Source organism: Aspergillus pseudonomiae (genome assembly GCF_009193645.1).
Source record: "Aspergillus pseudonomiae strain CBS 119388 unplaced genomic scaffold BDV37scaffold_46, whole genome shotgun sequence".
NCBI classification, from domain to species: Eukaryota; Fungi; Ascomycota; class Eurotiomycetes; order Eurotiales; family Aspergillaceae; genus Aspergillus; species Aspergillus pseudonomiae.
Window position 1 is genome coordinate 214,971 of NW_022476038.1, and position 22,268 is coordinate 237,238.

Here is a 22,268-nt window from a genome sequence, read left to right on the forward strand (position 1 = left end):
GAACATCCAATCTATAGCTCGTCAAGATGGCATGAACGTACGGCAAAACTCAGCAGGTGAGCGCAATTCTGTACTCTGCAGTTACAAGTGTGAGAACCGTGTGCATATGATTACGCTGCAAGGCTGTTCTGAAGGCTACACTATTCGTGTTATCAGCACTGGTCCTACGGGCTCGTGTCTGACTTCACTAAAGCTCAAGCACAGGGGCAAGTGGACGCCATTCGTGACGATTCACGTTGTTCGCAGAAAAGCGTCTGTTGTGCATTCTGCCAACCACAAGTCTAGAATGAGTACCTTCGACGTTGAGGAACACTCTCAGCCGCTCTGTTGCACATCACGGTAGAGCAATCTCTCTGAACGTCAGGTGATACATTTCCACTATAGTAAAGTTCGAATATTCTCGGTTGAACAAGTTTAGGTCGCCGGCATATGGGTAGGCCTTTGTGCCTTTTCTTGGGTCGAGGTGGTTGCAATTGAGTAGCAGGCTCTGCTTGCCACTATAGCCCTCTGGTGTCCTTCCAGGCCAATTGGTGATCGGTCGTGCTTCTGGAGTTAACAAGCAAGTGCTTTCGGTAACTGTGCATGAATATCTCAGTAACAAGTGCGTGGCTGTCTGTCATGCTGCTTGATCCTGCATGAGAGGACATCGAATGAACGTGTGTTACTCATTATCATCGGTTGGCTGTGGGGACACAAATTAGGAAAGACATTCCAGGTTAGGACGGGATATGCGTACGACTTGGCAATCTCTTCAAGATCTAGACTCCACAGGCCTCTTCCGCAAACACGCCCCTCATGGCTGGACAGGACAAACGTCTGTTCAAGCGTTCATGTGAAAGACAAGGTTGTCTCACTTCGAGGGATCCTGGAGTAGTGGTTAATTGCATTCTTCTCGATTTGTCCCTTGATTCGGCAAGCGAATGCCAAGTTTCATCTGCGGCTGGCGATCAAACAAGCCACGAGCGACTATCAACAGTCATTGCATAGCGTCATTGTACCAGACTGCATTAAATGGGCGCTTTGTTCCTTGCATTGTGGCTGCAGGCTGAATGTTGAATTCAAATTTCGTGGAGACGAGTATAGCGCGCGAAATACGGCCCGCCTTGCCCCAGGGTTTGCAAATTGCCACGAGCTTGTGCTATTGACTGAGCAGTTGAGCCAAGACGTATAAGACCTCATATATATAGGGATACCCTGCATTTGATAGGTTTCATTCTAAGCAACTTTCATGCTCGTCCTAACAGTGAATTAAGCACTACACTGATAATTCATCAGTTGAACCGGAGTTTCGGCGACTCGGGCTTTCTCGAATGATAAAAGGCGTCTGTAGAACAGACAAATAGATGAGGATCGCCCTGATCCACTAATATACTTTGTAATCTTACAAAAATACACAACGTTCCAGTTACGCCGGCGCTGGATTTTTCCGGGAGTCGTGGTACTTTTCATTTAGTCCGTCGGTCGTCTCCTGAGTTCACCTTCTACCAGGTTTGATAGCCTAAACAATCTCCGCGTCTGCTCTCAATCACATTGCAAGCCGAGGTCACCAAAATGACTATCTTCGAACATGTGCAGGACGTTATCGGCCAACTTCCAGTTCTCAAAAGTTACAGCCATATGCTGATATGTTTCCCTGTTGAGGATGGTAAGCACGAAGCTGCCATCCAGAATATCGAGCGCGCTGTTCGCCTCGTGATGAAGACATTTCCGTATCTCTCTGGAAAGGTTCTCAATGAGGGTATTTGTGCTGGAAGTTCCGGGACGTTCAAGGTCGAGAGCTGCGAGGAATGGGAAAGTGCGGACTATGTCTTCGTACGCGTCCAGGATCGCACCGCCGAATGTGCTTCGTATGATGAGCTGTGTGCCGCCCATGGGCCATCTTCCATGTTACCAGGGCATCTGTTGAGTTCACGAGTGGCGTTTCCGGAAACGTACCAGGACAAAGAAGAAAGCCCGGCTCCTGTCCTAGACTTTCAGGCAAACATCGTCCGCGGCGGATTGTTGCTGGATTTGGCCGCCCAGCACAATATCATTGACGGGACGGGGCTTTTCCAAATCATGAACTTGTTGGCCACCGCTTTGCGTGGAGATCAGTTCCCTCTCTTCCAACTCCACGAAGGAAACCGCGACCGTCGCTCTTTGATTCGATTGCTCGGCCCAGATGAGCCCCTGCTGGACCATAGCGAGCTCAAACCTCCTGTCATTATGAAGGCGCCTCCCCCGTCGGATGTACTGGCTCCGTACAAATGGCGATATTATCGGTTCCCGGTGGACTCAGTGAACAAGATCAGAGATCTGGCAAATAGTAAGCCAGAAGATTTCGACCCCTGTACAGAGTCCCTGTCTCTAAACGATGCCATCACTGCGTTCTGTTGGCAACGGATCACGACCATCCGTCTAAAGAAGCTCAAAACGCCCACCGCGTTCTCAAAGCTCAGCCGAGCTGTCGACTTTCGTCGTATTATGAGACTTACTCCGGCCTACTTAGGCCATATGGTCCGCGTCTGCAATACGCGGCTCACTTTCGAAGACATCGTCGAAAGCTCCCTCTCGCGACTTGCGTCGATCCTCCGCAAAGACATACAGGAAATCAGCAACGAATATGCCCTCCGTAGCTACGTCACGTTCCTCGCGAATGAGCCGGATAAATCGGATATTGCTTATGGCGGGTGCTTCAACCCGCAGACGGACTTCTCCTGTTCGTCTATTGCGCATGTTAAGGCTCCTGACTTCGGGCCGCTAGGGAAGCCTGGACTTATGAGGAGACCGACATTCCAACCTTTGCCTTGCTCGTCGTACATTGCTCCGATGTTACATGGAGAGGGTATGGAGGGCCTGTTTTGTTTGCACGAGAGTGACATTGAGGCTCTGGCGGAGGATGAAATGTGGAAGAAATTCGTTGAGTATATTGGGTAGGCTTCGGTTATGCGGTCATTGCGATGCCTCATGATAATTATTTCTATTTCTACTGCATTTGACTGGGTTTAGTTTATCACAGTATGCACTTCATGTTGGATACAAGACGTCATTCCATGCTGTTTGTTTGTATTCTTGGCATTCCTTACGTCAATCCATGAACCCTAATTTCATTCGATGTTCCGTGGAGTTCCTCTGCTGGCCCCGTTAATACATTCGTTATAGGAATAATTAGCTCTTTCTCAAGCCATTGCTTTGTAGAGAAGACTGTCTTTACCAAGCCTACCACAGCGTATCGTCCTGCAGGCTCACGACACGCCCAAAGACAGAACCAATCAGCTACCATCACTTTGCGATATCCTATTGCGGATCAAGAAGTCAAGTTTGACACCTGGAACTGCCTAACAGGATAAATAAGAATATAGACAAACTAAAGTGAGATGTTCAGCCCAACGCTATTATTGAGCCTAGTGGCAACGTTCCTCCTTACGACTGCCGCCGTAGGTGAACAGGATCCGACGGAGGGAATCGTCAATCTTGTCCGAAGGAGACTACCAGATCATGTCGACAAATTCTTGTTCTCCTTGAACGGTTCATCACTGAACTTTACCACCGGACGCCACCACCAAGATGCGTACACTGTGTCGACACAAGCCAATGGCTCAATTCATGTGGAAGGGAATTCTCGAAGCGCGCTTGCCGCAGGGTATCTCCAACTGAATCCCACAAATCTTATCATGCAGCGTCCTGCTAACGAACTGACAGTCTACATCGATACCTTAGTGAGATCACGCATGTGGATATCTATTGGTTTGTTGGTAGTCGACTACATGCTGTGCCGGCATCTCTTCCCAAACTCGATGTGCCGCTGACAGGCGAAAGTATTGTCACATGGCGGTACCATCTCAATCCAGGTAAACATCTCTTTGGCCAGGGCCCTGTCCGACTTTGATTGAACTTGATAGCACGACTTATTACTCATACACGCTCGGTGCAGTGACTTTCTCATACACGACTGCCTTCTGGACGTGGGAAGATTGGGAACTAGAACTCGATTGGGCCGCCCTGAGAGGCGTAAATCTAATCCTCGCCTGGGTCGGCTACGAGAAGGTTCTTCTCGACTCGCTTCGAGACCTCGGAATGGCTGACGAGGAGATACTACCATTCTTCAGCGGCCCTGCCTTCCAAGCATGGGATCGACTGGGGAACATCCAAGGCTCCTGGGGCGGCCACAACGTCAGCATATCATGGCTCGAGGCGCAATTCGAGCTACAGAAGAAAATCGTCAACCAAATCGTTGAACTAGGCATGACACCCATACTTCCCGCTTTTCCTGGGTTTGTACCACCCGCTATAAAGCGGGTTCGACCGCATGCGACCGTGGTGAATGGGTCGCAGTGGTCAGGATTTGCGACGAAGTTTACCGAAGTGTCCTTCTTGAGTCCGCTTGATGACACCTTTGCCGAGTTACAGAAGAATGTGATCTTGAGGCAAATGCGTGCCTTTGGAAATGTCACACATGTTTATGCGCTCGATCAGTTTAATGAGATTAATCCTGCGTCTGGGGAGCTAGGGTACCTTCGCAACTTGTCACTACATACCTGGCGGAGTTTGAAAGCCGTCAATCCGGCTGCGGTATGGATGATGCAGGGGTGGTTGTTCTATGATAAGAAGGACTTTTGGAATTCCAGCCGAATCTCAGCCTACTTGAGCGGGGTGGAGAGGGATGATGATATGCTCATCCTAGACCTATACTCGGAGTCAAGGCCGCAGTGGCAACGGACAAAGTCCTATTTCGGGAAGCCGTGGATCTGGTGTCAATTACACGACTTTGGTGGAAATATCGGCTTGTACGGGCAAGTTATGAACATCACGGCGGATCCTATCCACGCGTTAAATCAATCCCAGTCGCTTGTGGGATTCGGGCTCACCATGGAAGGCCAGGAAGGGAATGAAGTTGTGTATGATTTACTGTTAGACCAGGCTTGGTCGGCGAAACCGATTGATACACGAGTATATTTTCGAAACTGGGTCAGCAGCCGGTATGCCGGAAACTTTTCAGTGCCAAAGGAGTTGTATACAGCGTGGGACCTGATGCGGACGACGGTCTATAATAATACTAATCTCACGACATACTCAGTGACGAAGTCCATCTTTGTGCTTTCACCGGATATCGACGGCTTGGTTGGCCGTGTTGGTCATTATCCTACTCCTACATCTATTAATTATGATCCAACTGTCTTAAATGAAGTATGGTCTTTATTTATGAATGCGACGAAAAACAATCCATCACTCTGGCAAAACCCGGCATATGAATATGATATGGTCGATATCACGCGCCAGTTAATGGGAAATGCTTTCGTCAAGTTCTATTCAAATCTTATAAGTTCATGGAAGTCAGGAACAGAAAACAGCGTGACGGACGACATCGCCTCGCAGAGCCAAAGGCTTCTCGACCTTCTATCGGCTATTGACAAAGTCTTGTCTTGCAATGAGAACTTCTCCCTTGCAAAGTGGATCTCAAGCGCCAGACATTGGGGAAACACCACGGCAGAAAAGGATTTCTTCGAGTACAATGCCCGGAATCAGATTACTCTATGGGGTCCTACCGGAGAGATCAGCGATTATGCGTCCAAGGCCTGGTCAGGTCTTATCTCCTCTTACTATCTGCCTCGATGGTCTATCTTCGTGGCCTATCTTGCTGAGAGGGACCAGACTAGCTATAACCGTACGGAACTACAGGAAAGGTTAAGGGTGTTTGAGTTGTCATGGCAAGGGCAGAGTGGGGAGCCAGGTATATCTTCGCCAAATTCCTCGTGTAGAGGACTTGAACTAGTCCTCAGGAATGTGTCGCAAAGTTGGTCGTCAATATTTGGAGATCATGTTCGACAATGAAGAAACACATTCAAGAATCACTCTATCATCGGGAGTCACCGTCCTCCACGTCGTCTACCAGGTGCCCGCATACACGTTTTCCGAACATCGAGCAAGTCGCATGCCTCTATCATACATTAGGATACATAAGGTTCGTATACAAAGGATTGCAAGGAGCTACCACTGCAATGACAGGATGTATCATAATAAAATGAAGATACAATAGACCTCAAGCCAAAAGGTTGTGCCAAATTGCAAGACTTCATTCATCAGCTTGCGTAGAAGACGTTGAGTTCTATTCAGCATTATCGATGCCCTCTTTCGGTAGCAGCAGGGAGTGGCAACCACAGAGCGGTGGGTGGCTTGTACATCGAAAGGCGATGCTCCTTTCCACTAGAGCACTAGATGGGGCTTTCCACTCTTCCTCTTTGGTTGACTTGTAACATAATCGTTTGGGATTAGGAATTACCGCCACGAAAGTCTCATGGAGGGTCGCCTTCACCACCATGGTCTTGTTCCAGTCGGAGGGCCAAAAAGAACTGGAGTCGACGCACTGTCGTCCTACTATGTGTAACCACTTATTCGACTGCATATTCCTGCAGAGGTACTTCCGCTATTGCTGTACGCCGTTTCACAGGTTGCCCTTTGCCACCAACAAATTCGGAGAAAAGATGTTCGATGCACACCTTCTATGCTGGTTCCCATTGCGCATGGCCCTGGAGAAGATTATCGGGTGATCTACGCGGACGGGCGGGAGGACCGGAAGGTTAAACCAGCCCGATGGCCCGGTTATGTCCTATTGGCTGAAACATGCCCCTAGTTGCACGTGTGCATGGGGTCCTATATTGATATGAGTCATTTTCCTTTCGCTGTTCATACTGAGGCGGGGCGAAGATGTCGGTAACCGAGGACCCGTCTCTTCGGATGTCTGCGTGATTTATACTTAGGTGGCGATGTGAGGATATGGGTGGTAAATGCGGGACAAATGGCAAATTGTTTGATGAAGTAGGGTGCTCCTGGAGGATGCTGTGTGTGGCAGGGCAGCTCGTTCTGTTCTAGATTTTGGTTGAGGTTGGACAGATTGTTACCTTCTTCGAATGAGGTGAAACTTCCGGCAACATCGATCCATTCTTGCAAATGACCAGACGATGTAGCAATCAGTTTGAGATGTGGGTACACGACGTATGTCTGTATGGCCGACGCTCTATTGTTAGTCGCGTGATATAGGGTGGACAACGAAGGAGTTGACCATAATGCCGAGTTCAGATCAAAATGACTAAGGGAGGCCATTATTTCGAACCCTCTCATTAACCTGCAGTTCATCCCTCAAGGGTCCGAGCTAATGCATCTTCGATGGGTTCAATACGCCGTAGATTTACGCCGAGACAATCAAATGATGCCCTCAATAGCTAGGCCTTGTAGCGTAGCAGTCTGACGCCCAGATTCCATAGCTAGTCAGCGCATGGACTGTCCAGTTGCTTCAGCTAACCTGTCCAGAATGTAAAGCTCAATCCATACCAACATAGCACACTGAGTCCCTCTTCTCCTCCTAGAGACTAAGAATAGACGGCCCTTCAACTAAAAGAACAATCCATCAAGCAATATGCTCACCAGCATCCTATCGCGCCTGCGCCCATCATGGCTCCCTCCGTTCCAAACAAACCCAACCCCAACAACCAGCCAGGACCCCGAAGCACCACCCCTCGACATCGAAGATGAGCCCCTCGAAATAGCTATCATAGGCTGCGGCATCATCGGAGCAATCCTTTCCCTCGGTCTCCTGGCCAAAAATATCAAGGTAACAGTGTACGAGCAAGCCCGGAGTCCCCCTGAGACCGGCGCAGGAATCGCCTTCACGGCCAATGCCCGACGGTGCATGTCAATGATCGACCAACGTATCGTCGACTGTGTGGCCGCCGTGGCTACGACAAACGGGGACCCAAGTAATCCGAACAATAATATGCACTTTGTTGATGGATATAATCATGACCCGGATGGTCTGGATGATATGACCTGGAAGAAGCTCTATGCATTGGCGACAGGGCCGAAGGGGTTTGAGGGGTGTCATCGGGCGCATTTCCTGGAGGAGGTTATGAGGCTTTTTCCCGGGGGTGTCGTGAAGTTAGGGAAGAGGCTGGACCGGGTGGAGGATTATGGGGTGGGCAAGGTTTTGTTGAGGTTTTGCGATGGGAGTGTTGGGAGGGCGGATGCCGGTGAGTTTGCATCAATCTCAGGCCTTGAGCTTTGGTGTTGATATAGGTCCAGTTATCGGATGCGATGGGATCAAGTCTCGTGTGCGCGAGCTCATCCTGGGCGAAGGTAATCCCGCCTCCTATCCGCATTATACACACAAGGTGGCCTATCGAGGGCTAGTCCCCATGGAAGAAGCGACTGCTCGACTGGGCCACTACCGCGCGCACAACCAGCATATGTATGGCGGTCCGAACGCGCACGTCCTTCATTTTCCTGTTGCCAAGCAGACTCTAATGAACGTGGTGGCCTTCGTCACGGACCCCGATGACTGGCCTCTCGACCGCAGTATGTCGCAGCTGGCGACTAAAAATGAAGTGGCTGGCGCCTTTGCGGATTGGGGCCCGACAGTGAGAGCTATCATCGATCTGCTGCCTGTTGAGTTGGAGAAATGGGGTGTTTTCGATTCTCTGGACTACCCTGCGCCGACTTACTCGCGTGGGCGTGTGTGTATCGCTGGTGATGCAGCTCATGCGTCGTCGCCGCATCATGGAGCCGGCGCTGGGATTGGGATTGAGGATGCATTGGCGTTGACTGCTTTGTTGGACATGGTGCAATCACGTATTAAGACTCCAGGCGGACGCAAGACTGTGGCTCTCCAGGCCGCGTTTGCGGCGTTCAGTGCGGTGCGTCGTGAGCGATCTCAATGGCTGGTGAGAAGTAGTCGTGAAGCCTGTGAGATCTATGAGTGGAATGATCCGCACTGTGGCTCGGATATGGACAAGGGGTATGATGAGATCAAACGGCGGTCTCATAAGATCTGGCATTTTGATATCGGTAGTATGTTGAGACAATTGGAAGTAGAGTATAGAAGACATTTCGGAGCGTGATGAAACTCCAAGAATCGAGGAAATGGAATAGAAATTATACATGATTTTCGCTTCACCACTTCTTTTTTACATGGTCGCAGAATTCTTGCATTTTGTGGAAGCATCTCGTATGTACTACTGATCCAGTTATATATTTATATTTCATGCTACTATACCATCATAACGAGGGTAACAACTACAATGCAAAACGGAAGCAATTACCTGGTTTTTTTCTTCCTGGTATCTCTAGAGCTATCTATGCAACAGCAAGGCCTGAGTTTGGCTTTATAGAGGCGTAGCCGCGTAGGTGTAGTATTGGACAAAAATGAACTCACTGAGGCATGCCAAGAAGGAATTTGAGGAAATCAGGAGAGAAAGGAAAACAAGATACCCGGGGCCTTTGGCGTGGTGCCTTGGCGGTATGCAAAGTATGTTAACTTATGCCCAGGATTTTTCCTAGAACCGGACTCTGCGTGAGGTCGAAAGCCTGTCTGATATATTTCTCGTCTAATGAAAACGGTTGCGCCATCAGGTTAGGAATATATTTCCCCTCTAGCTCCTCTGCATCTATATTTCCCGCCAGAAGTCCTGCCCGGAGTAGACATTGTCGGAACATGTCCACTGTTGAGCGCAGATGACTGGAATGGAAAGGCACGTCGATGCCTTGCAGGGGAATCGTTGCTTGGCCGCGCTGCAGTTCAATTGGTAGAGGAAGGGTCTTGGCATGATGCAGGAGGTCGCGGATCACTTGGTGGAGCCCCGTCGTGGACGCGTCGATGGAGTCCATCATCTCTTGAACTTGCTTTGCTCCACTGTGGCACTGTGCGATATGGTCCATCAGTTTGCCGAGGACGTAAAGATTGGTTAACTGGGGATCGCCATGTTAGAGTCGAGCGAATGATTAGGGAAAATGATGGCAATTTACCGTGCCTGAACAGACATACTGCTCCCCATCCACGTTCAAATTCACGATCTCCAACAATTGCCGGCTCTCAGCAGCAATCGTGCGAACCACGGTGCTCAATGAAGCTTGATCAAAAACTGGGTTGGTCAGCTCTCCCTGTAGTCAGATACCACATTATGCACAAAGTACCTACATTTGCCCACACGTTCTGGATTCGCAGCCACCATACCATACGTGGCGCTCTCTCCACGATCTCGTTCCACCGACGCCTGCATCATCAACCCCCTGTAGAAAGCTAATTCTACGAGGGCAAGAGTTGGTATAAACTTTGACAGTGCAGAAAGTGCCCCGTATTCCCCCAAGGAATGTCCGGCATATACCGCCTCGCGTGATACATAGCCTTTGGCACGCATTTCTGCAAAAGCTGCCGCTTCGAACAGAAGAATCGTCGGTTGTGCAAATTGTGTCGAATACAAGAGCCCCCTAGGATCATGGAATGTGTAAGACGCCGATTCTGCTGTGAGCCCCGCCAGAACTGGCTCTTGCACCCGGTCACCATTAGGAAGCACTCTTTCCGCTGTGATGGAGAGGTAATTTCCGCGGATCTTCCGGCCATGTTTGCCCCCAAAGCGAATGGTGAGAGTCTTTGGGTTGTTCCTGGCGATGTCCAGGACAGACCAGCCTATTCATTTCGTAAGTGGAACCGTGCGGACAAGCAGAGTATGAAACATACCATAAGCGTTGTATATATGCGCATCAATCTCGTCCCACAACTCCTTGGCACTTGAGCTCCTATTGTATAACTCCATACCCATACCTCTACTTTGACTACCTTGACCAGTGAAGAGGTACGCTGTTGCAGGCTGTTCCACTTCGGCCTCCGCAGTCATCACCTTCTCTCCGTTCCCAGTTCGGCATGCTTCTACAACAAATCGCATTCTCCCTTCAACCATCCCCACATGCTCTAGTCGTACTGCCAACCTCTCTGAAGGCATTACCATTCCCAAAAACTCAGTGGAAAAACTTCTCAGGCGTGCCCGATCACTCTTCAAGACCAAGTGCTCAAGAACCGCAGTTACAATCGCTGATGTGCACATGCCATGGGACAACGTGCCCGGCAGTTGGGCAAAGTTAGCAAAGATGGTTGAGACATGAATAGGATTGAAATCTTGAGAAACTTCAGCATAGTCCTGGTTGCTGGCAGGCATTTGAATTTCAAATGACGATGGGCCCGACCAGCCAGGGCTCCCAAAGTTTATTCTGCCTCCTTGTGCAGTCCCTTTGCGTTCAAGGAATTCTGAAACCGGGTTTCCAAGACAGTCATCACATGCGAAATGAACATCTCCTATATGTTCGAATTTGTAGCCTGTCCGGCAATGTACCTGGCCAGTGACTTGAAGTTTTGTGCGCGCGTTTTCCTTATACGTAACGTGACTCTCGACATTGAAAACCACTGTCTTGCCTACCAGCGAAGGTAGAGCGGCGACTGGATGAAACCACATTCGCTCTTTTAGCACCATCTCCTCTGACCTCGATTGCACGTTTACCGCCCAATCGCATAACTTTGTTTTTCGAAAGGTGTTTTTGACAGTGCGAAAAGAACCTCGGAAAAGAAACGTTGACGTTACTGTCAACACATGCTCCCCAGAGCGAATAATCCGCGCTTCTATAACCACAACCTTGCCCGAATCCTCTATATAGGCAGCCTGAACCTGAGATTGGGAGCTGACTGTTTCACCCAACCTGAGCGGCCTGACGCCATGAGTGTATGCAGTCGTGTTAGATCGATGAACTAGACGAAGTAAATCACCTTCAACATCTATGAGAAGAAGGGGACGGCATATGACGTCCCAAGCGATAATAATGCCAACGCTAATAGGCAAAATTTCTGAATCTGATAACACGATCCGGTGGTCGGGAAACGCTGCACCGACGGTCAAGGCCAACCCCTCGAACCGCTCGCGGGCCAGCTTCATTGGATGCCCGTCAAATAGACTGTACAGACCAATATTGCTAACTATGGTCTTACCAAGCCAGATTGCACTATAGAATGACTTGATACGCTCGTTCCGGCCTTCCATGATTTCGCTCAGTCTGAAGGGAGCCCTGCTAGGATCAAATTCGTACAGTAGCTGCAAATTCTGTGCTTTATATGGAGGATGAAGTTCGACAATAACCTCCGCCCCATTCTGACAAGTGATCGTCATCGAAGATTTGACGTCCAGACTGTCTTGAGCCACCACAGATATCTCTAACCGAGCGGGATTGTACTGGATAGCGGATTCAGGGTATTTCTTGACATACTCGCGAAAAGGATTCTTTTGCCGCAGTCCGCCCTGCAAGACAAATTTATCTTCCAGAACTGCCCGTACCCAAGCGGGAATGTTTCGATCGGGACTGTAAGGAAATGTCAATGAACACACGCATGGATCATCACTGGCGTCCGAGAGTGTTGTGGAGCATGGAGTAGAGATTTCCTCCATAAAAGATTCCTTAGTACCGGGCGAGACTGTGGACCAGGAATCTGGTGTAACTAAGCCACTATCAATCCCGATAGTCAATTCCTCTGCACACATATCTCGTTGGAAGCGGTCGCTGAGAGAAAATAGCAGAGTATCCAGAATCTCCTTTGCCGATTCTCCTCGATCACATGAAAACTGCGCTGCCACAGGGCCCTGAAGAATGCATACTCGGTCTGGATCATGACCAATCACAGCGTCAATATCCTCCGATTGCCATAGCGAGTCCTTCTTGAAATAGTACTCAAAATCGTCGTTCAGGGTGGGTATGAAGTTGACAGGCTTCTGATTTTCCTTTTTGGTTTGCATGAGGAAGAACGAGACATCCTCCGGATTCAAGACTTCTGAAACTGCAGCGGGACACGCAGTGCTAAACACACGAACAAAGCGGGTTGGGTGAAGCTCAAGTGACTCTCGAGAAAGATGCTCTGAATTGTTCAACTCAACCGGCAAGCGTTCGAAGGTACGGGCGGCGAATGCGAATGTGAAATCCACATAAGTCGAGTCGATCCAACGCTTCTGATGACCAATATACATTAATTCCACCAGCCGATTTATTACCTCGGTGTAGGTCATTTCGTCCAAGTCAATTACAGCCCCTTGTGAGTTGCGGCCAAACCATGGCTTTGCAAAGTCGGCATTCAACCGATGAATTATCATAAGACGATGTTTGGTCAAATACGTGACACGGTCTTGCCGGGGGAGACTGAAAACAGTCTTATCCATTTCAGCCCACAGGCGCACGCCCCTGGTTGCTATTTTATGTATTGGCTCGCCCATTTCCGACTGCACTGTAATTATTCCCCCGGCAGGCCCGGTATATGTCTTTTCCCAGTCATTGTCGTCCAATCCGGGTGTCGACGTGATGACATCTTTGACGGCTTTGCTTGTATGAGCCTCATTCGCAACCATCATGCAAGTACCCAAAAGTACTCCATCAAATGGCATGGACGCATATCCCATCGGAACTGACCATAAGCCTGTAAGGTATGGATAGATGCTACCGCTGCTACCGAACCCACTGCCAGCCACCAAATAAATGTTCGATTGTTGCCGTATTAGTCCGTACATATTCAGCATGACAGCATGGAAGTCTTCACGAGAGTGATGCCCTCCTCCACGACCACCAGTCCATTGAAGGATAACTGGAAAGTCGGGGTGAGCCCTGGCGATACTAATCACATCCCGGATGGCCGCCATTGACCCAGGCTTGAAACCGATATGTCTCAAATTTAGCGTCTGTATGTACTCTGCGATGACTTCTAGCGAAGGGACACCGGCTCCAAAAGTCAAACCGTCGATTACGACACCATCATGCGATAAGCGACGTAAAAGTGGGATCTGCCATCTGATAGCACGAGGGTTGGCGTAAATCAAGTTAAAGGAGATGCCTTGTCCGGCGGGAATATTCTTGACTAGCTGATCGATGGCTGACGCCATGCGGTCGGCACTATGGTAACCTCCACCGGCCAGCTCGACGTGATAACCTGCATTCATGATGGCTGCAACAAAGTCCCAATGCATCGTAGTGGGTGTCATACCAGCAACCATAATTGGAGGGGCGCCCAAAAGCCGCGTGAGACGTGTTTCAATCTTAATCTTTGTTCCCGGGGCTAGTCGTGGTTGGAAGCGCTGGCCCCAAGTTTGGAGCCTAGTCGCGGAATCAAGTAACAAGGGAGAGAATAGATCCTTCATGGTTCCCATCTCGGGATCCCGGGAATCGAGATCAGACCCTTGAATTACGCGAATCCCCTGACCCTCTTTAACCTTCTTCACCAATGAACCAAGACCACCCCGGTCAAAAACAATAATGTGTGACACAGGAGGGCGGCGAGCACTGATGTTGGGTGAACAGGCCATTGCAGCAGGCCAGTCGCAGATGTCATGGGCAATAGCATCAAACGCCAAATGCAGGATATTCCCATCATAAGCACGGAGATCATGACCAGTCCTAGTGTCGAATACCGGGATGGCTAGTTGCTGGGGGAGGATCCGTCTTTCTGAAAATCGTTTTCTCAAGGATTCTACGGCAGGACGAAGATATGGCGTATGGAAAGGTGTGCTGATCGGCAGGAAGTTAAGCTGGAGAAATGGCCTTCTGCTGCCGAATGGGATTTGGCTCCGATTTATGGCAGAGGTACTAACCTCTTGAAGGTAGTTCCTAAGATGTAATAATGATGAATTTGGACCGGCAACAACGAATTGATCTTGAGCATTTGCCAACGCCAGATACAACTGCGAATCTTGGCTCAAGTGACGGTTCATGTGGGCCAGTATATCCTCAATTTGGCATCGTGTTGCCCCTCGAATACTGAGCATGTATAGATGGGTGTCGGGATCCACGTCATTTTCTTCGCTTCTCGTGGACCTTCTAGGGATTGTAATTTGGGGCGCGCAATTATGACACTCCCATCCCAACCAGAACAAGACATCCACTAATAAGCTGCTATTGTCGTAAAGCGACTCCCATGTGTCCGATATGGCAACAACAATTGATACCAAAAGACCCTGAGAATGCCCCGTGGTGGCAGAAAGCAGTGTCCGCAGCTTTCCGGGCGATATCCCTAGTATCCGGCAAGTAACGATGTATCGAGCGAGACTCAACAATCCGATCACGGGTACGCTAACAGGGGCACTGGCCACGAAAGCACTATTAGGTACCACAGCGGCGTCGGCCATCCAAGCCTCGATATCCAAGTATCGTCGCTGATAGTATGAGCGACACTTTGGCAAACGGGACAGCTCGGCAAGTCTAGACCCCATTCTTCGTAGAAAGCCCTGGAGTATCGACTGGTATGTGTTGTACAGTTCGGAAAGCTCCTTCACACATGTAGGACTCGCATCCCCCTGGCCTCCAAACAGTGCCATTACTTGAAACTGACTGGTCTCAACATTGTGGAAAAATCTACTTCTGGTGTAGACCACACCCTCAACACCATGCTCAACCCCGTTTTCTTGTTTAAGATCGACTGCATGATAGTATATACGCAACCACCGCTGTCGTTGCTCTGATCTCGACGTTACCTCCGCGATGAGAGAATGGATGTCTATTCTTCCAAGAAATTCATTGTCGAATGCCTCCAAGAGCGCCGCCCAAGCTGCCCCCGTTATCTCTTTCTGAAAGTGGAGGAATTCGATATAGGCTAGCGCCAATTCGACAGGGTGCTTGATATCGTCGGTGCAAGATAGTGAGATTGAGCGAAGAAACGCATCTCTCTGTAGGGCATGGAAGGAAGAGAAGGCACTTGGAACGGCGAGAGAAAGAATTATGTCCCTATGCTGAAATTCCACGTTGAAAGTGATACTGGAAGACGATAGGACGGTGTGGCGCATTAAGGGAGGCTCTATGACGGCAGTTGCTGTGGAGTCAGGTGACAGGGGAGCAGTCATCTCCTCCATCATCTTTACCCTTGTATCCATCTCCTTTCCACACGATCTGTCGGCGTAAATGTTCGATCGATGTATTATCGCCTATTGCCACAAGTATACCGCCCTTGCCCTACCGGAGCAACACAGGAAAAAAGCTCGTGCACGGCATAGAAAGATGAGACTAAGGCAACTATATCTGCGATACTGGAATGGATAAGCCCGCTACCAATTTGTCAATGGACCTGATTTTGGTGAGTTTATACCTACACGTTCGGCAGTGTGTTGAATAAATGGATCAATTGCAGTTTGAAGTCAGCCCATGAGGGTGCGGAGATTCCCCTGGCTGTGGAAGAATGTCGACCGTAGTAGAGAAGCTACAGTTGATATAACTTGCTCTCTCACTCGCCGCCGGAGTTTCACAGACGGAGTTTTTCTTTGTATCACCCACTTCGCACTATTGCCCGTATCTTTAAGAATATCCATGCTTTATCTGTGTATCAATCGCATTGGAGTAGGTATATCTACGAGTCAGGCCCAAAGATCAAAATTCACTGGAACACTTGAATCCTGCCCTGAAGCGATGCTCATTGTCGAGCTATGAGAGCCACTCGCGTGGGAAATTAGTTATACTCTGTTCTATCCTACATGGGAAGTCTGTGTTTATCCTGTGGAACTAGAGACTGCTGGTTTTGAGACTGGTCCTGTGTGTTGACCCTTTCGCTATGATCAAGCACTCGAATATGATCATGGATCCGATGTCAGCTGGGCACTATCAGAAGAAAGATAGAAATCAATTAGCATTTAAATTGCTTATAGAGCTGCTCTCGTGAGTTCTCCACCTGATCTAGTTTTCTGTTTATACTAAGTGGGCAGATATCAATTAGCATATCCTGTACGGTGGTAAGTCCAGTCAGCGTTTAGTGCTATCCCATGCTGATTTTCCTAGGATCGAAACTCAACATGAATTGATTACTGGCTGCCCTCCAATATGCCGCTTCGTTGAAATCGGTCCGCGTACTACACTTGCCACTATGGCCAGAAAATCCGCTACTAGATACTACAAGTCTTATGCGACTTCGCAATGGTCGCATCTACAGTTTCTCTCCTATCAGGACAACAAAGACGAAATCTTGTATAATTATTCAAACTCTAATCCATGGTCGGACAAGAAAGATAGGGCAGGACAGTTGACTTCTCACGATGTATCTTTGCTACCTTTGTCCCCTGGCCCTCAACGGGGACCACAACAATGTGTTTCGCCTAAAGCGCTTCTCTCAAAGTCTTCACCCAGTCTTGACGTGGCTCTATCAAGTAGCAATATTGTCCTTGCTATGACAGCTCAAAAACTACGACGACCGTTTGATAAAGTTTCCATGGGAAAGACTATCCGCGAATTATCTGGTGGTATGGCTATGCTCGTTCAACCGATGAATTGTGGCTAACTAACTAGGCAAATCCACACTACAAAATGAGCTAGTAGGAGACTTTGTCGCTGAATTTGGCAAGGTGCCAGAGGAAGCTGAAGATATGACCCTGGCTGCATTGGGAGAAGCGCTGCAAGGTGCTTTTGTTGGAAAGCCAGCCAAACAGATGACCACTCTAATTGCTAGGTTAATATCAAGAAAGATGCCCGCTGGATTTAACCAAAACTCCATGCAGGATTACATATGCTCTCGCTGGGGCTTTTCCAAGACTCACTGTCTTGTTCCCATCTGCCTTGCGACTACTATTGAGCCGCCCGCCCGTTTAGCAAATGCAGATGCTGCACAGGCGTATCTTGATGAGTTAGTCAGCCGGTACGCGCTGCTTCAAGGGATTTCTCTGGCCTCTGCCGATGGCCTATGTAGTGACCGGAGCGAAGCTATGCCGTCTCCTGGGGGCTTTTCGAATCAGGAGATCCTTTATAAAGAGCAGCACAGCTATCACCGTAAGCATTTTGATATACTTGCGAAGTATCTGCAGATAGACCTCGGAGCTTCAGAACAATCGCCGCTGGACACGACTTATCAAGAAACGTTAGAGAGATGGAACGCTGAATTTGATGACCAGTTTTGTCAAGGTATAGAGTCAATCTTTGATACCAGCCAGTCTCGAAACTACGACTCTTGGTGGAACTGGGCGAGAGAAGGACTTATACAATGGTTACACCAAATTGCTTTAGGCCAGGTAGAGGCGGCTCTGCCAACGAAAGGCAACCACCTAGGCAGGATGCTGAACCGGTGGGATGCGACGTGTAGTAACATTATCAAGGCAGTGATCAAACCGCCCCACCCTATTTTATGTCCAAACCAGACGATTTATCCTTGTTCGGATGTCTCACTTGTGCTAAAAGAGGTTCTTCGTTTAGGAAACCTTGCTCTGGCAAGTGATCCCATTTATATCTACTCATCGCCAGCCTTGGGCCCGCAAACCACAGTCAGCAGCTCAGGCCAACTGGAATATATGGAGACAGCCCGGAAAGCGTCTTCCTATCCGGACGTTGTACGCCAAGGACGTTTATGTGCCGATGACCTCAAAAAAAGAATTCCTTTTGTTCATCTTAAGTCTCGAAAAAATGAAAGTGGGTGGGAATATGACGTGGACGCTACCAGGATATTTCATTCAGTTCTAGGCGCCGGAACTACTACTGGCTTCAGCTATGCCAGCAAGACTGTTTTAGTAACAGGGGCTGGCCCTAACTCAATTGGAGCACAGGTCGTCCAGGGCCTTTTATGTGGTGGTGCTCAGGTGGTCGTCACCACAAGTCGGACTATCTCGGAAAGCGCGAGCTTTTATCAAAATATGTACCGTCAGTATGGCGCTAGAGGAGCGTCCTTGACAGTCCTTCCAATGAACCAGGCCAGCAAACGGGATTGTGAATACCTGATTGAGCATATATATGGTGTTAATTCCCCTATAGGCGGCGACCTAGACTATGTCATACCATTTGCTGCTGTTCCCCAAGCGGGTGAATTGGATACATTGGGAAGTCATCAGGAGCTAGCACTTAGGACTATGCTGGTCAATCTCCTACGGACCATCGGATTTATTCGGCAGCAAAAGGAGAAACGACGCATTAGCTGTCGGCCAACAACGATTGTTCTGCCCATGTCATGTAACGAAGGCTCCTTTGGCGGTGATGGCTTGTATGCGGAGTCAAAAGCTGGTTTAAAGACGCTCTTGAACCGCTTCCACTCTGAAGGCTGGTCAAGTTGCATCACCATTTGTGCAGCAGTTATAGGTTGGACAAGAGGCACCGGTCTTATGCGCTCGTCCAACTTTATAGCAGAAGAAGTGGAGAAGCTGGGTGTTGTTACGTTCACACAGGCTGAAATGGCATTTAACATCCTCGCGTTGATGACACCTGGGATCACTATACTTGCTGAGCAAGCTCCAGTTTACGCAGATCTCACCGGAGGGTTGGGTAAAATGTGGGACATCAAAGACCATATTTCAGCAAGTCGTAAGCATCTTGCCGAAGAGGCGCAGATACGGAAGGCCCTGCATGAAGAAGACGCCCATCATTATTCAGTGCTCTTCGGACCACAAAGGCAGCAGCCAGGGAACTCTGGGCTTAATATTAGCAGGCGGCGCGCCTTTCTCAAACTTCCATTTCCATCTCTACAACTCTATGATGACTTGGCAGTGAGCTTGCCCAATCTTAAAGGGATGATAGATCTCTCGCGTACGGTCGTCGTGGTAGGGTTTTCAGAGCTCGGGCCCTGGGGAAATTCGCGCACTCGGTGGGAGATGGAGCACCAAGGCCGGTTTAGCTTGGAAGGCTACATAGAAATGGCGTGGATAATGGGATTAATAAATCACATTGATGGCGATTGGAAAAGCCGATCTTATGTTGGCTGGGTCGATGCAGAGACACAGGAGCCAATACATGATCATGATATTCCCCAAAGATATCATGAATACATAATGTCAAACGCGGGTCTACGTCTTATTGAGCCGGGGGGCATTGACACATACATTCCCTCTCAGAAAGAATTCTTGCAGGAAGTGGCTGTCGAAGAGGACCTTCCACCTTTTGAATGTTCAAAAACATCCGCAGAAGCCTTCAAACTACGGCACGGCAGTAATATCACGCTGCAGCCTATTACAGGGTCTGATAACTATCGTGTGTTTCTCAAGAAGGGTGCAGTTCTACTGATTCCCAAAACAGTCCCCTTTCATCAGTCTGTAGCAGGGGTAGTCCCTACTGGCTGGGACGCTTTACGTTATGGCATTCCAGAAGAGATCGTACAACAGGTCGATAAAACCACACTATATGCGCTTTGCTGTGTCTCAGAAGCTTTTCTATCAGCTGGTATTAGCGATCCGTACGATATCTACCAACACATTCATGTTTCTGAGCTAGCAAACTGTTTGGGTACAGGAGGCGGGCCCATGAAGATCATTCAGAATATGTATCGGGATCGATTTCTCGATCGTCAAGTACGGGGCGATATCATACTGGAACACTTCCTGAACACAATGGGTGCATGGGTCAACATGTTGCTCTTGTCTGCTTCCGGGCCCCTTAAGACTCCCGTCGGTGCATGTGCTACCGCCTTAGAATCCTTAGATATTGGCTGCGATGCTATTATTTCCGGCAAGTGCAAGGTAGCTATAGTTGGTGGCTGCGATGACTATCGTGAGGAGCTATCGTTTGAGTTTGATAGTATAAAAGCTACAGCCAACTGTGCAGAGGAGCTGTCCAGAGGAAGGCTTCCCAGTGAGATATCTCGTCCAACAGCCAGCTCACGCAGTGGCTTCGCTGAGTCCGCCGGCTGTGGTGTACAACTCCTAATGAATGCTGAACTGGCCCTCAAGTTGGGCCTGCCAATACACGGAGTTGTCGCGTATTGCCAGATGGCTAGTGACCAGGTCGGCCGCTCCATCCCTGCTCCTGGCAAAGGCATTCTAACTGCCGCGCGTGAGAGTCATGAGGCTAAAGCATCTCCAATGTTAGATTTTGGTTTCCGTCGCGCAGGCTTCGATGAGGAGGTGGCGGATGTCGAGCAAAGGTTTGTCACTGGACAGCTCAGGAAAGCACAGGGTTCAGGCGCCCCCGAGGAAGCAGCAGAACAATTCAGGAGACTGAGAGTTCGCGATGCCCAATATCGCTGGGCTCACGACATTCGTCTCCAAGACCCATCAATATCTCCACTCAGGGCAGCCTTAGCCACTTGGGGCCTAGGAATTGACGATATTGGTGTCGTCTCGATGCATGGAACATCAACCAAGGCAAATGACATCAATGAAGGCGAAGTGATCAACGTCCAAATGGAACATCTAGGCCGCCGCAAGGGAAATCCATTGCTCTGTGTATGCCAGAAGTCATTAACCGGGCATCCAAAGGCCGCAGCGGGGGCGTGGCAGCTGAATGGTTGCATGCAGATATTGCAGGGTGGAATAGTTCCAGGAAACCGAAACGCAGACAATATCGACCAGCAATTGCGACAATTTGAACATTTGGTATACCCTATGGAGTCAATCCAGACAACAGGGGTCAAGGCAACCATGATAACGTCTTTCGGTTTCGGGCAGAAAGGTGCCATCGCCATTATTGTAGCACCTAGCTACCTTTTTGCGTCCATCTCTGCGTCAATGTATGAAGAATATAGTATGCGAGTGACGCAACGACAGCGAGCTGCTAATCCAATGTTTGTCTCTCGCATACTAAACAACCGTATCGTGCAAGTAAAGAGCCTCCCACCATGGGAGAACCGAGATGCGACGGAAAAGGTCTTTCTGGACCCAGGCAGCTGTCTGCAAGATGACCAGACGCAGCCTACTAACGAAGCACATGAAAGCCCGTCGAATTCAATCAACGTTATCGCTGATCACAACTCGCGGAAATTCGAGAACCAGGATGAAGGAAACACCTTATCTTGCCTTGTTGAACGCATGCTCGTAGAAGCAGTCGGGAGATCCAAAGGCACTTTGCCCCCAAGCGTGGGAGTTGATGTAGAAGAAATCGCCAGCATCAATATCGAGAACGAGGCGTTCTTAAAGCGCAACTTCACTATGGCTGAACGTGAGTACTGTTCGAAGGCTACCAATCCTCAGGCCTCGTTTGCAGGTCGATGGAGTATCAAGGAGGCAGTGTTCAAAAGTCTTCAGACCTCCTCCTCGGGACCCGGGGCTGCAATGCACGAGATTGAGGTCCTCAACCACTGTGGCGTCCCAAAAATTACCGTAAGTTTTGTTATCCCTTCGATGTGGACGTACTGACGCTGTTTAGCTTCATGGGCAAGTCAAGGATATCGCCCAAGCCAAAGGTATAGATAGTGTTGAGATAAGTATCAGCTATTCAACCAATGCAGCTGTTGCAATTGCTGTGGCCGTAAAAGGTTGATAGAAACGCATTCAATTTATCTTCTGGTGGATGATACAAGAAGATTAGTTAGAACTTGATTTCGTAACAACATTGATAGTTTTTATGCCAAACATCTATACTATGACCACATTTGAAAAGTAGCTTCATGACATTTATTAATCATAATACTCTACGTACTCAACAGTTACAGTCCAATATTAAGAATATTTATTTACTCAAGCCATCTATGTACCTCTAACCACAACACCAAGAATATACATAAATACATTAAGATCTCGAGTCTTCATTTCGTAACGAACACTCGCAATGCCAATACA

The 22,268-nt window shown here is 48.9% G+C and overlaps 6 protein-coding genes across 6 annotated transcripts; 5 read left to right on the forward strand and 1 right to left on the reverse strand.

Annotated features, from left to right (window-relative positions):
* Positions 1 to 1,447: 1,447 nt before the first annotated feature.
* Positions 1,448 to 2,939, forward strand: BDV37DRAFT_294997 (uncharacterized protein). Its single transcript, XM_032089765.1, has one exon. It carries the CDS (start codon positions 1,552 to 1,554, stop codon positions 2,914 to 2,916), a length of 1,365 nt encoding a protein of 454 aa, XP_031940188.1. The 5' UTR covers positions 1,448 to 1,551; the 3' UTR covers positions 2,917 to 2,939.
* A 607-nt stretch (positions 2,940 to 3,546) lies between these two features.
* BDV37DRAFT_294999 (alpha-N-acetylglucosaminidase) lies at positions 3,547 to 5,811 on the forward strand (the record flags this gene model as incomplete). Its single annotated transcript, XM_032089766.1, has 2 exons — positions 3,547 to 3,622; positions 3,914 to 5,811. The coding sequence occupies 2 exons, from the start codon at positions 3,547 to 3,549 to the stop codon at positions 5,809 to 5,811; spliced, it is 1,974 nt and encodes a 657-aa protein (XP_031940189.1).
* A 1,582-nt stretch (positions 5,812 to 7,393) lies between these two features.
* Positions 7,394 to 8,870, forward strand: BDV37DRAFT_272582 (uncharacterized protein; the record flags this gene model as incomplete). The annotated part of the gene is made up of 2 exons (XM_032084895.1): positions 7,394 to 8,003; positions 8,050 to 8,870. 2 exons carry the CDS (start codon positions 7,394 to 7,396, stop codon positions 8,868 to 8,870), a joined length of 1,431 nt encoding a protein of 476 aa, XP_031940190.1.
* Positions 8,871 to 9,282: 412 nt separating this feature from the next.
* On the reverse strand, positions 9,283 to 15,674 carry BDV37DRAFT_284367 (acyl transferase domain-containing protein; the record flags this gene model as incomplete). Its single annotated transcript, XM_032087487.1, has 4 exons — positions 9,283 to 9,717; positions 9,775 to 9,890; positions 9,947 to 10,435; positions 10,487 to 15,674. The coding sequence occupies 4 exons, from the start codon at positions 15,672 to 15,674 to the stop codon at positions 9,283 to 9,285; spliced, it is 6,228 nt and encodes a 2,075-aa protein (XP_031940191.1).
* A 48-nt stretch (positions 15,675 to 15,722) lies between these two features.
* BDV37DRAFT_251807 (uncharacterized protein) lies at positions 15,723 to 16,811 on the forward strand. Its single transcript, XM_032082352.1, has 3 exons — positions 15,723 to 16,467; positions 16,515 to 16,533; positions 16,588 to 16,811. The coding sequence occupies exon 1, from the start codon at positions 15,961 to 15,963 to the stop codon at positions 16,240 to 16,242; it is 282 nt and encodes a 93-aa protein (XP_031940192.1). The 5' UTR covers positions 15,723 to 15,960; the 3' UTR covers positions 16,243 to 16,467; positions 16,515 to 16,533; positions 16,588 to 16,811.
* BDV37DRAFT_284368 (uncharacterized protein) lies at positions 16,673 to 21,969 on the forward strand (the record flags this gene model as incomplete). Its single annotated transcript, XM_032087488.1, has 3 exons — positions 16,673 to 17,045; positions 17,092 to 21,809; positions 21,856 to 21,969. The coding sequence occupies 3 exons, from the start codon at positions 16,673 to 16,675 to the stop codon at positions 21,967 to 21,969; spliced, it is 5,205 nt and encodes a 1,734-aa protein (XP_031940193.1).
* Between the last annotated feature and the right edge of the window lie 299 nt (positions 21,970 to 22,268).